Genomic DNA, 13,936 nt, shown 5'->3' with positions numbered 1-13,936 from the left:
CTTTCCTATTAGAGTATTCCAGCTATTGCCATATTAATGTTAATTACTTTTTTTTTTTTAAGTTGTCAGTGATAGTAACCAACCCAGTCACTTTTTCTTCAGGAGTGAACCACTTGCCCCTTGAGATTAGAGTGAGGTATTAAGTAAAAGTTGTGAAATGATTTGACTTCAGAGTCTCCAAACTGTCTTTCCAATCACAGTACATGAATTCAGGATAACTGGTCAAACTTGGTGTTCAAAAGGAACAAATTCTGCCTCTAGTCTAGACGGTCAACATACCCTTGTGTTTGGAGAAATCAGGCTTTTGTGTGATAAGCTATAAAAATGGATGTGTTGCAGTAGTTAAATATGACAAAGAAGAAAGGAAAGGAAGTCCCAGTGATGCCTAAATTCAAGCCAGGCTTCCGTGTCCCACTTGTTCTACTTCCTGCTTATTTGTCCGTACACTTTTGTATGTGGATTTTTCCCTCAGCACAACTTATGTTGATGCCCAGTATTCACATTGTGAGGCCCATGTATCAGTGGCCTGTTAGGGAAACACAGCCCCAAGGAGAGACGCTGTCACTTCAAAGCATGCCACAGTGCTTAGATAGAACCAGGAAATTAACCATGTCGGCATGATAATATTTCCTTAAAAGGCTGAAACGCTTTCTTTGATGCCAAGAGTTATCAATTTCTGCTATGAACTTGTTTCTGTCATGAGGAGGTGTCTTAAGGGTTTTTGGTTTTTTTTGTCTTTTGCATTTATCTCACCCCAAAAAAATAGAAGTGGTCTCTGCCTGAATGCTCTTCTGAGAGAGAAATTGTTGAATGCCATGTGGAAATTTGGCACAAGGAAGAAGAGAGACCAGTTCTGTCCCCTCAGTACCTTGACTTCTTCCTACCAGTTTCCTGATGTTGTAAAACATATTCTATAAAATGTGTGTGCTCCAGCCCACCCTTATCCCAGTGTCACAGTGGGGAAAAAGAACTCTAATCCATCATGGTTGTTGCTTTCTAAATGCTTCTGACACAATCTGGATGTCCTTATCAAGGTAGTTTTATTAGCTAAGATTGTGTTTTGTGTTGATCAGTTAATCTTCCATGATACATTAAGAAAAAAAATGAATATTTCATTTAGTATCTGAGGTTCCCAGAAGTTGAGAGGAATATGAAAACTTTAGGGAGGGTTCAGCAAAGAAAACAAGTGAAATTGAACAGACTTTTAAAAATTAAGTAAAAATATTGAGTGTTGGAGTATTTAGCCTGCAAAGAGCAGGGTCAAGAATGCATTCACGTTTCAGGAATAAGATCACTTATAGTACAGACAACAGTGATGAACCACATCAGATGTACCATGATGAGCACAGGAGAAAAAAGGATCAGATTCTAAGATAAGGGATTTGGCTTACATGGAATGAAGATTTTCCTTACTCTTAGGCTTGATGAACCAGGGAACAAGTTACAAAGGACTATGTAACTTACTTGGGTGTACCTTAAAAACAGGAGAAATTCTTCTCTACCTGGGTTACCTGAGGGCATTTAAAGAAGCATACAGTGTAAGTTTTTATTTTTAAAGAATAGATCCTAGATTGAAAGAGTTGTAATTGAAAAAAAATTCTTTGACCATATCCATAGGCAATAAAGAAGCAACTATATGAATAACAATTAGGCTTAAATCTCAAACTACTACCTAATCTTATTCTGTGAAAGAAGATTGTGAGTTCTTAGGTAATTGTTTTCTTCATCTGCTTTAGGTTCCATAATCCTCTCATTGTTTTTAATTGTGTTAAAGTATGTTTATTAAAGTACGAATGAGAACAAAGCCATACTGATTAAAAACAAAATTATTCATTTAAACCTTTTGATATTATGAAATGGAAGGTAGGTTCTACTGTTGGAAGATGAATCCTGCATGTCTAATAAGTTGTTTGCTGTGTGCCTGGTTTTGTTTCTTTTTTCTTTTTTTTCAACAGTTTATCCTAGATCTGTTGAAGTTACTGAATTTTTATGACGTGGAACTGTTTTTTAAATTATAAAAGCAGTTTATCCTAAGAGCTCCAGGCAGAGCGCATCTTCCCTAGTGATTTTTATAGCATCTAATTAATAAATAAATATGCAGCTGGGTAGGCAATGAATATTAAGAGTTGGTTTTGCTTATCATCACCCTTTATAATTTTTAGAATGTTTGGGATTGAGGATTTTTCCTTTCCTGCTCCCCTCTTCCTGCTCATCAACTTGAATTACAGCCACTCTTCCTTTTCTTTGGAATTATACTTTTAAATCTGTCTCTCCAATGCTGTTTTCTGTTACTGTCTTACTGGTTTCATATGCTTGTTGTCGGTTTTTTTGTTTGTTTGTTTTGCTTTGTTTTGTTTTGTTTTTTTGGGGGGAGAGAGAGAGTGCTTGAGTTCCTGCATGTGTGAGCCAGTTAGTGGGAGGGGTGGGGGGGAGCAGCGAGGGAGAGGGAGAGGAAGGGCAGAGCCCCACACAGGGCTGGATCTCACACCCCTGAAATCATGCCTAGTGTCGTTTTTTCTTTGCTGTCCATTTTCAGTTTCATGTTTGTCTTATTTTTTAAGTAAGTCAGTGAATTTCGGGTTCGACTCACTTACTTTCCATCTTTTCTGATTACCTCCCAATCCATGCATCTTTTGACTGACACCTTGAAAGCAGATCAGCACTTTTGCTTTGGATTGCTCTGGCCTAGACCTATAGCAGGGTCCGTCCGCTTCACAGTAGGTCAGCCTGTCGGACCCCTCTTGGTCTTCACCATCACTGCCCAGAGGCCAGGTCCCTGAATCTCACTTACTTCCTGATCTGCTGCCATTCTTCTTGCCCTGTCCCCCTGCCTCTCATTGTGAGCTCCTTCCTGCCCCTTCCTCAGACTGTAGCCCGCTGACCTTACTAGGAGGCAAACCTGCATTGTCTCTCACTGTTTAAAATCCTTTACGACCAATTCCTTATTCACCTTGCATTCAAGACGCGATCCAACTCCTCAGTGTGCATTAAAGCCCGTGCCTGAGCTGAACCTTCCCTTCTGGGGATCTGGCCTCCCTCTCCCCCTGCACTACTTACATCCTCCCATAGCCACATCAGACTCAACACTCCAGGGGCAGAAAACAGGCTAAGCAAAGGCATGAAGCTGGAAAATGTAGCCCTGCTTCAGCAATGGAATGACTGACAGTGGCCCATTTAGTGCTGATCACGTTTATGAGGCATTGTCCTGGGCTGGTGCCAGAGTCCCGCTGTCCAGCTACGGAATGGTGATGAAGGGATCATCAAGCCATTCTTGTCAAGAGCAGAGGAAAGCTGGTTCTGAAGAGCCTGCCATTGCCCACATCCCTACTCTGATGTCCTCTATTGTTTCTCCCCCTTTCAGCCTGTGATGGTGATCACTGGGGACCCCACTGCAGCAGCCGGTGCCAGTGCAAGAATGGGGCTCTGTGCAACCCCATCACGGGGGCTTGCCACTGTGCCGCAGGCTTCCGGGGCTGGCGTTGCGAGGACCGCTGTGAGCAGGGCACCTACGGTAATGACTGTCACCAGAGATGCCAGTGTCAGAATGGAGCCACCTGCGACCACGTCACGGGGGGATGCCGCTGTCCACCAGGCTACACTGGAGCCTTGTAAGTGACATGCTGCTGAGCAGCGTGGCAATGTCCGCTCGCCTTCTCCATTCATGTTGCTGCCCCCATCATATTCCTGTTCCTATTGCTGCCTGAAGTCACTGAAAGGGCGGGGCTCCAGGCACAGAGCGGGGAGATCAGCAGTGACAGCCCCGAGATGCTCCTGCTGTTTGGCTCCCGAACCTCAGACTCTAGCCGGAGTCTAAGGTCCAGCTTCCATGCTTTCCTTTGAGCAGGGCAGGGATAGAGAGGACCAGACTGTTGCATTGAGTGCTAATACTGGGGGGTTGTGGGGGCAGATTTGATGTTCTGCTTCAGTTGCCCCACAGTTGCATTTACTGTTAATGGTCCATGTTGTTCTGCTCTGTGTGGTGACTATTTAGCTGGATAAAGCTGGGTGGATTCAGTGCCATACAAAAAAGAAAAAAAGGAAGATGTTAGAGACAGTCCGTGGTAAAAGGTTAACTGGGTTATTTAATGACTGTGGATACATACGTTGCTTTGTGACCGTAAAAGAAATGTATCACATCTGTGTAGGATATGTGCACGCAGATAGTTTAATTCTTTCTGGATACAACTGAAGCAACTTCTTAACCTCCACCACTTTATTTTGTGTGAAGGACATTCTTCAGTTGGCTTGTATTAGCAAACAGAGTAAGAGGCAGAATTTGCCAAAAAAAAAAAAAAAGGAAATAGAAAAATCTTGTTCCCTTACTGAGAAAATTACACTTGTAAATCACAGAACTAAAACTTGAAAAAATGCGGCTGATTAAGTAAATACTTCCTGCCAACAGTATTAACAGCTATAAAGTAGAGCTAAAGAAAAAAACTGCATTAGCCTAGAAAGCCCTCATTTTCAGAAGAATGAATGGTCATCTCAAACTACTTAATTGTTAATATTGCTTTTATGGGTTTTTATCAAGGCCACAATTGAATAGGGCTTTGGAAAACTTGGAGCAGTTTTACGGGAGCACAAACAAGACAATTAAAGGCTTAGAGAAGAAGGTTCATTCATAGGAAAAGGGTGGGGGCTAAGGGCATGGAAAATGATGAGCGTCAAGAAGAGAATGTTGAAAATTGATTATGAAGAATATGTGTACAAAGCAGGGGATGTGCAAACGTTTCAGTCTCCTCTGAGGCTGGAACAAACCCACAAGCAAAAGCAGACTTCAGATGTAACACAGGAGCTTTATAATAGTTACATGGAAAGTTCCTGTCACCAAGGAGTGTTTGGCTGAGAAGAGTCATCCTTGGTGCTCTCAGATAGGACACATTCTCTTCAAATTGAAATAGTTTCATTAGAAAATACCCCAAAAGAAAGGAAAGGTCTAGACCACCCCTCAAAGACCTTTCCAGCCAATGTGACTAATGCTTTGATGTTAATGAAATCAAGAATGTTGAGCAGAGAAAGCTGTCTGTTTTAGGGCCCTGGGTGCTGTTGTGTCTGTGAACCTGAGGGTTGTGTGGTTGGGTAAATAACGATATCCTTTGTCACACATCAACTCCTCAGCTGTGAGGATCTTTGTCCCCCTGGCAAGCATGGTCCACAGTGCGAGCAGAGATGTCCCTGTCAAAATGGAGGAGTCTGTCATCACGTCACTGGAGAATGCTCTTGTCCTGCCGGCTGGCTGGTAAGCTCCCTTCCTCCCCTCCCAAAGTCACCTATTCCAGGATGCTCAAGTGAAAACACACTTGGAAGACTTTAGCACAAAGGAAAGTTACACTGATGGTTAAAGATTGCAAAATTGGAGATGGCTGACCGTTTTCAAAGCTGGTGTCCTTCAGTCCATCTTCAGGCAGAAGGCAATTAAATCTTGACGTGCACTAAGGGTCCTCATGGAAAACATAGTGGCCATCTGTCCTGCACTTTCCCTCAGGAAAAAAAAAAAGGGAAATATCTCATCACATGTATGACAAACAATGCTGTCAAATACTGGAAGTTTCTAAATATAGGTGTACCTCGGAGATACTTTGGGTTTGGTTCCAGAGCTCTGCAATAAAGTGAATATCACAATAAAGTGAGTCAAATGAATTTTTTGGTTTCCTCCTGCACATAAACGTTGTTTTATACTGTACTGTAGTCTATGAAGAGTATGACATTATGTCTAAAAAACCAGTGTACATACCAAAACAATTACAGTGTTAACATCAGAGATCACAACGAACATAATAATAATGAAGATGCTTTGCAAATATCGCAAGGATTACCAAAATACGACTCAGATACACAAAAGGAATAAATGTTGTTAGAAAAATGGCACTAGTGGACATGCTCAATGCAGGATTGTCACAGACCTTCAATTTATTTAAAAAACAATATATCTGTGAAGCACAATAAAGCAAAGCAGAATAAAGTGAAATATGTCTATAATTATATTGTTTATATAATTAAGTTCCACAGATCACTATTGTTCTTTGAGAACATTATTCTCAACAGAATAAGTGTTATGTGAAAATTATCTGGTCATGTACATCCAGAGACACATTGAGGTGAACCCATTTACCGAATATTGCAGAGCTTCTCAAAGCGTTTAGTGTGAAAATCCAAGAGGAGCTGTAACTCACCACATTTCCCAAACTTTGACCATGTCACACTTTCTTCATGTAGTATGTCACAGGCTTGGTGTTACGTGACGCACTCAATGTCAAAGCTCGTTTGCTAACCAGATTTCTCCGAAACCTGGGAATGATACTGATCCTTACCTGCATTGGTTTGTACGTACATGTGCTTAAAGGCACAAAAGTGAATGACCAATGTCTGTTTCCTTCATTAACAAATAAAATTTAAGAGAGCAATTTACTTCACTATCACCTGCTATCTCCAGGAGCTGTAGTGAAGCTGAGTTTGTAGGATCATAACAGACTTCCTAATTACCAAATCCAGTAATGACCCTTCTGTTCTCATGCTGCTTGATTTCACCAAAGCATACGACCCCATTGCTCATCCACCTCCCTCTTTCATAATCTTTTTGTCCATGTCTTTGCTAACCCTCTACCTCTGTTACTGAAGATCTCTTTTCCTAACCCCCTTCTACATACTGCTTTATTACAGTAGTTCCTAGGTTTCAGTCTTATTCTTCTTCTCTTTTCTCACTATAAATCTAGTCTGGAAATCTCACCCAGATCCATGGCTTTAATGGTCATCCTGTGATTTTTCTAAATCTTGACCTTCCCTCACCTGAGTCCAGACATGTATTTGTCAATATCCTGTTAGACTCTCATCCTACATGACCTGTAGACATGAAGCCACCCTCTGATGGGGCTACACCCAAGCTGGAGCCTTAGGAGCCAGCTCTGGGATGGACTGGGTCTGCTAATGCCCTTGTTGTAGTCCTGAAGCAAAGGAGAACTGGAGTCCATTTCCCAGTGAGAATCATGGGAAGAAAGGGAGAACTCAAGATGTGAAGGCCACAGAGACAAGTAGAAAAGAAATACAGACCCAAGGTGAGAGTTAGAAAGGTAAGCAGATGAGACAAGATCTGGCTCGAGAGGCAGAGCCTGGAGAAGCTCCATGAAGCAATGGAGTCAGAGTGAGGGGGCCTTTTATTGAGTGCCTCATGAGGGGGTGAACAAGGGAGCTGTTGAGGAATGCAAGCCCATCAAAGTCAGTGTTAACAGAAGCAAACTTGTCATACACCCAAGCTTCTCTTAAGGTACTCCTTTTTGGATTTTTAAAAATCTTAGTTAAAACCAGCATTTCTTTCTTAGTTGCTTGAAATAGTGAATTATCTTTGACTCTTTCTCTTCTTCATTTCTTGTGTGCAGCCTTTTGCCATGTTGGCCATTGTTTGGTCCTTGGCAAGGGAAGGATTTTGTTGGGGCATCAGAGTGTCCAGAGTATCCAGAGAGCTCCAAGTTGTTTGGATGAAGAGCTGTAGGCATTCCACTCTTAGTACTGTTGTATAGACATTGTCGGTAGAGTTGCCTCATCTTGAGACTGAAGGTTTCTTCTTGATTGGGGTGGTTATGATGTAGGATAGTGGCAATCACAGGCTTGGACCGTGAGTTCCAGCAACTGGGTGGAAGGATCCATCAGCCAAGTGGAGCCTCCCCTCCACCACTTTCTCTATACTCTGGGCCCCCTACCTTGACAGAAGTTTCTTACTGAATGCTTCAGGTCATTTCTCAATCTGCATAGCTTAGCTTCTAACTTATACTTCTTTCTACAGCATTCTATTTGTGCTGTCTCTCTAGGTGCTTTTCAAAGATGAATATATATTCCTTTTACACATACACACGTATGTATTTCAACTCATAAGAACAATGTCTTATTTAAAGCTATTTGCTCACATTAATCTTCATTCATCAACAATATTTCAACAGCATCTCTGAAGCTGACGTGGGACCATTATAAATGTGGCTAGAGTCAGTCCCTGAGAGAATACGAATTTTCCACCCGAACTCCTGCTTACCACAAATTGACCCTTGGCATACTATTTTTTCAGGCATCTTGATAGTTGTTCTAGAATGGAGGGGTTAGAGCTATTTTTGCATCTATTTCCCCCACCACATTGTGAACAAATTAAAGGTTGTGACCTTATCTTTGATTCTCAGAGCTTAGCTCTATGCCTGACACATAGATGATTTTCAGTGAGGCATTGATTTGAATCATCTCTCAAAGGCTTTTTCGGTTCCAAGAGTCTGTGGAAGAACTTTCCCTGTTTGTAGATAGCTAGAAACCACCAGAGGAGACTTAATTAGCACACCAACTGCCTTTGTGGGTAGCCAGGAGTTAGAGGAAATGTATTTTCTTACGCTATCCAGAATAAACATTTACAAAACCATCTGGTGTTCGCTAGCCTCCAATTTCAGAGTGCCCACAGTCTGCCTTTTTTTAGAGAGAAGGAGGACAAAGCAACAGCTTGCAACAGTTAAAAAAACAGTTTAAAAATCCCTGTTATTTGGGATATGTTGTTTGTGCTAACAATAACTCCAATAAACAGATGATAAGCTACCAGCCCAAGTTATATAGCCAAGTGAAGTAGAAAATCATAGAGTATTTCATTGACTTATTGGTACTTATTCTTATAAACATAGGATTGGAATAAATATAATGACAGTGCCTGACAAGATGGGCAGCCTCTAGGGTGAGGAGACATGTCCAAGTTACTCTCTTGATTTTTCTTCCCAAGAAATAAGCTTTCCTATTGATCTTGGCCCAGCGATATTTGTTCAACCTGCTGAAAATAAAAGTGTTTTTCTTCTGAAATAAAATATCTAGGTTCATTCTTACAGGACTACTGTCTTACGTGATGTTACTGTTAATTCAGGTACACAAAATTTCCATCTCATGCTCCATTATGCCTTATAAGAAATAAAACCAATGATAATGTATATATTCTTTAGGACATATGGTAAAGCATTTGGATATTCCATTTGCACCAGATGTTGCCATTTCTGTAATGGATGTTCAGTAAGTATTGTTGGCTTATTGTACATGTAAGGACACACGGAAGAACACTTAGGAGGATTTATAAATTCCTCAGGTTACCATAATAATTTCATGTAACTTTATCTTAAACTTCAGTTTTTTAATATGGGTATTTCTTAAGATTATTCTGCCATCTTTGAACGTATCTTGAGATATAGGCTTTCCAAGTAAATAAGTCCATTTAAAATTTCTAACATTTTTAAGATGATGAACGGAGTGCATGTGTTCTAAGATCCCCTTCATCTAATCCTCTTGCAGCCCTGTTCCCCTATACCTTCCTCCCTTTCTGTTTCCTCTCTTCTTTCCCTCCTCCTTTGGCCCTTCCCTGGCTGGAGGCCCATGTAATTTTCCAAGTCTCTTTGAATGCAGGGCACAGTGTGTGGTCAGCCTTGCCCCGAGGGTCGCTTCGGAAAGAACTGTTCACAAGAATGTCAGTGCCATAATGGAGGGACGTGTGAGGCTGCCACAGGCCAATGTCACTGCAGTCCAGGATACACAGGGGAACGGTAAGGGAGAGTCTCGTCTTTATCTGACTGCTTGTAATGGCATGGAAAGAAAGCTCGAAGAGCCCAGGGAACACCTTTGCTACCACATGTCTGTGACTCTTCTGTAACATTCCAGAGGCATCTATAAAGTATCCGTGTGTTTCACAGATTATTTTCCAACTCAGTGTGTAGAAAGCGAGCCATAGACAGCAAGGGTGAATTGAAGATACACAGAAAGCCTTCAAAAAAATAAATAAAATATCAGCTATCCAGAATCCATGATGAATATGTCAGGCTCAACAGTCCAGTGGTTGGACAGCCATTTCAAAGAGCAAAACTTTTTCTATTTTAAACATTTTTTGATAGATTTCAGAAGTAGATGTGTACCTGGTTATCTTTAGCAAGTATGTGGGGCATAAAGTTACCATCTTATGATTCAGTATTCTATTAAGAGCGCTGTGAATTGTGTAAGACTGTTGAATCACAGACCTGTACCTCTGAAACAAATAATGCATTATATGTTTAAAAAAAAGAAGATAATAGGAAGGGTAAAATGAAGGGGGTGGGAATCGGAGGGGGAGACAAACCAGGAGAGACTATGGACTCTGAGAAACAAACTGAGGGTTCTAGAGGGGAGGGGGTGGGGGGATGGGTTAGCCTGGTGATGGGTATTAAAGAGGGCACGTCCTGCATGGAGCACTGGGTGTTATATGCAAACAATGAATCATGGAACACTACATCTAAAACCAATGATGTAATGTATGGTGATTAACATAACATAATAAAATTTTTTTAAAAATTTTTTTAAAAAAGAGAAGAATATTAGTCATTTTCCCGTGCAGTAGTGACCAAAGAAGATCTGATGGGATTTCTAGGGCTCATTGGTCCCACATGAAATAAGAGCGAATGCATGGCTGTGCTCACGTGACTCTTCCACCCTCTGTCATTTTTCGTATTAGGTAGTAAAGTGTTACCCCAGACGGCTTTGCTCACCTTACACCTTCTAATTTGCTCTTTCATTTCTTACATCCTGAACGACCAGATAACCCAGCTTAGTGGCTGTGTGTGTAAAGTTAAAGAAAAAAGACTGGAGAGGTAGGGGACTATACTGGCTCAAAAGAAAGATTTGTGGAACCTGTGTCCTTAGACACATCCTTATTGGTAATATTCAAATAATAATTCTACTCTCCTTTGGGGTTGTTATCAGGATTGAATACGTACATTAAAGCAGTTATAACAGTGTGGAAGCTTACAAACATTAATTCTTATTAGAGTTGAGTGATTTCCCTGAACTGTGTAAATACCAGCGATTATCAATTTTAGTGATGTCTAGGAACTGAATAAAAATTAGCTATCATTAATTTTTAGTGAGACCCATGACCTAAGAATTTCTTCAACCTTCCTCCCCCTCCCAACTTAGAATTTCTTGTTAAATTGATTTCTCAGTCATTTGTATTTTTTGGAAAATCTCATTTCTGTTTCTAATTGGCTATTTCAGGATAAAGAAAAACTTGATTGTGAGTGTTTTTTATTTAACCTCTCTACCAAAATTTTAAATTAATTCTAATGTTATTTTTAGCAAATACCAAAGTTATTTCATCATTTACAAAAAAAAAGATATTGCCTATACTTTTCAGTATTTGTAATGATCATCTCATTTCTTGAAATGATTGCATTAATTTAAATCTTTAAATCAGTGCAGACAAATAGAGGTTAAAGCAGAAATTCTGTCTTGTTCTTAATTTTATTGAAAATGGTTTCAGTGTAGTTTCGTGTTTGTTACTGGTTTTTAGTAAACTTCTTTGTGCTTAAGTGCTTTTTAAAATCCCTGTTTTTTTTTTAAAAAAGATTTTATTTATTCACCTGACAGAGAGAGAGAGGGAACACAAGCAGGAGGAGTGGGAGAGGGAGAAGCAGGCACCCCGCAGAGCAGGGAGCCGATGCGGGGCTCGATCCCAGGACCCCGGGATCATGACCCGAGCCGAAGGCAGATGCTTAACGACTGAGCCACCCAGGCGCCCCTAAAATCCCTGTTTTTATTAGGAACTTCTGTTAGTAGTATCTGTTTAACTTCATTAAAAGGCATTTCATCTTTTGTTAATATAGTTATATATTTTACATTTAATTTTTTGGTGTTACAAATTATCAACACCCTTCAGAGCTTGGTTTTTGTGATATAGGGCTTCTCAGAAAGTTTTTGTGACCTACATCCTGGCTTATGGTTGTGTTTTGGATAGATGTTGTTAGATGAGTTCTGGACTTACTATTTTATTTAGAAAGATGGGTCGGGAAAGGAGAGGCATGGGACCAAGCAGAATCCCAAATAATAGCTTTGTCTAATATTTTAGGGCACTAAAAAATTAAATACAGTTGACCCTTGAAAAACTCAGGGGTTTGGGGCACTGACCCCCCATGTAGTCAAAAATCACATGTAACTTTGTCTCCCCCAAAACTGTTTAGGAAGCCTTCCTGATAATATAGACAGTCAATTAACACATATTTTGTATGTTATATGTATTATATACTGTATTCTTACAATAAAGTGAGGTGGAGAAAAGAAAATGTTAAGAGAATCGTAAGGAAGAGAAAATATATTTACAGTACTGCATGTATCACAAAAAGTCTGCACGCAAGTGAACTTGTACAGTCCAAACCCGTGTTATTCGAGGATCAGATGTATAATTGTTTTTCTTGTCCTCTCACAGTGTAAGTCTCAAACTTGAGGCAACACAGAAAGCAACAAACATGTAAGGCAAGCTTATACTTACCGGATTTAGAATGCAGGGAAGGAGAGTAACAGCTGATTTCCAGGTGAATTTTAGATGAAGGCAAGGAGGGCAAGGAGCCAAAGAAAGACACAGGGAAGTGAAGAGGAAACTTCTTCTTGAGTCGTTGTTCTGATAACTATTGTTTTGCCAGTGAACTGACGACATGATTTCTGTTTTCAATTATACCATCCCCATCTGGGTTCTAGACACACACACACACGCACGCACGCACACACTGACAACATGCACATTCATCACTACGATAGGGAAAAATGAGTAGCTATGGGGCAGTTTGTGGCAGGAGGTGTGGTGAAGGCAGCTTTGAGGGCCTGGGGTCTTGGCGTTTCCCTGTTTTGAGAAGTCAGCGGAACTCGATCCCTGAGGTTAGACCAGAGCACTGCTCCCCGAAGGAGCAGGTACCACCGCAGGCAGCTACCAGCAAAGCATTCCCAGGATGTGGGGACGGCCCTCCCAGCCAGAGTGAAGACAGGACAAACAAAACAGACACCTTGGAGGCAGGCAGAGCAGCCCAAATAACAGTCTTGGGGGTTTGTGGAAAGGTTGAGAGGACATTGTGGTGGGGAAATGTAATGTGGCACGGTCAAGCAAGAGGGAAGAGAGGGTGGTTTCCAGAGCCTCACAGAAATTCCTCTGAAGGGGTTAACAGAGTGTTCTTCATGCTAATGGGTTGCCATGGAATTGCTCAGGCCTTTGGGGTCCAGGCACGTAACTGGTGCTCCCTAAGAGTGAGCTGGAGGGAGAGATCTGTGCCTCAGGCATGCTCCCTGTGAAGGTGAAGGCAGGACAGTCTGGCCATGCCAGTGTTCCATAGAACCTGCAAGTGAAAAAGGAATGAGGGTCAAAGGACGTAAAGTCAGACCTGACAGACAGGAATTGGGGGGATGCAGCACTGGTCTCCAATGGGGGAACTTTCCTGAATCTAGGATTGTGGAAAAGTTGGCTATTTTCCAGCGCTTTTTCTGTTTCCCCCAGAGCAGCAGTTCCAGATGCTTGAAAGGCAGGCAGCAGATCCATCGAGCCCAGGTTTAATGAGGAATGTGATTCTTTCACACTAAATCATGGTTTGTTTGGCCCATTTATTCCAGGCACTGTGGGGAGGGACATGCTCAAAAGGACCAGGGAGAAAGGAGCTGCCACCCTTTGTATGCTAACTTCCTTCCCTTTCCATCCGTTTGTAATAAGATACAACATAATAATCGAAATGGTATTAAAACAAGTCTGTGACCCTCATTGGTTTGGGAATTGGTGTCATATTTTATTATCTCTACTTAAAGCTTGTCCATTTTTTTCTAATTCCAGAGCATTATTCAAAAACAAAAATAAAAAAATAATAAAAACAAACAAAAAATATGTGTGTGTGCATATATATATGTATATATATATACTTCCACTGCAGCTGATATTTTTTGCTCTATCTTTAATAGCCTCTCTGCCTTCTCTCGTAAGAAAATCTATTACCTCTTTTACTAATTCCTAAGATAGCTTTTTTGTTGTTGTTCTGCCTGGGACCATATAAACAACATTAAGGGCTTAAAATTCACTGAGAAATAATGCTCTTTTGGATAAAGGGGCCAAAAAGAGAGATAAGTCTGTTAGACAAAGACTTTCAACTCTGCTAACCTG

At 40.9% G+C, this 13,936-nt stretch overlaps 1 protein-coding gene across 2 annotated transcripts in view; it reads left to right on the top strand.

Annotated features, from left to right (window-relative positions):
* Window positions 1-13,936, top strand: part of MEGF10 (multiple EGF like domains 10) — a 159,412-nt gene that overhangs the window by 96,708 nt on the left and 48,768 nt on the right. For both annotated transcript variants that reach the window (XM_078067557.1, XM_078067556.1), the window contains exons 6-8: window positions 3,362-3,608; window positions 5,119-5,239; window positions 9,409-9,545. In XM_078067557.1, the coding sequence (XP_077923683.1) occupies window positions 3,362-3,608; window positions 5,119-5,239; window positions 9,409-9,545 (505 nt within the window). The remainder of the gene's footprint in view (window positions 1-3,361; window positions 3,609-5,118; window positions 5,240-9,408; window positions 9,546-13,936) is intronic.

Source organism: Halichoerus grypus, chromosome 2 (genome assembly GCF_964656455.1).
Source record: "Halichoerus grypus chromosome 2, mHalGry1.hap1.1, whole genome shotgun sequence".
NCBI lineage: Eukaryota > Metazoa > Chordata > Mammalia > Carnivora > Phocidae > Halichoerus > Halichoerus grypus.
This window is presented reverse-complemented; position numbering and strand designations above follow the sequence as displayed.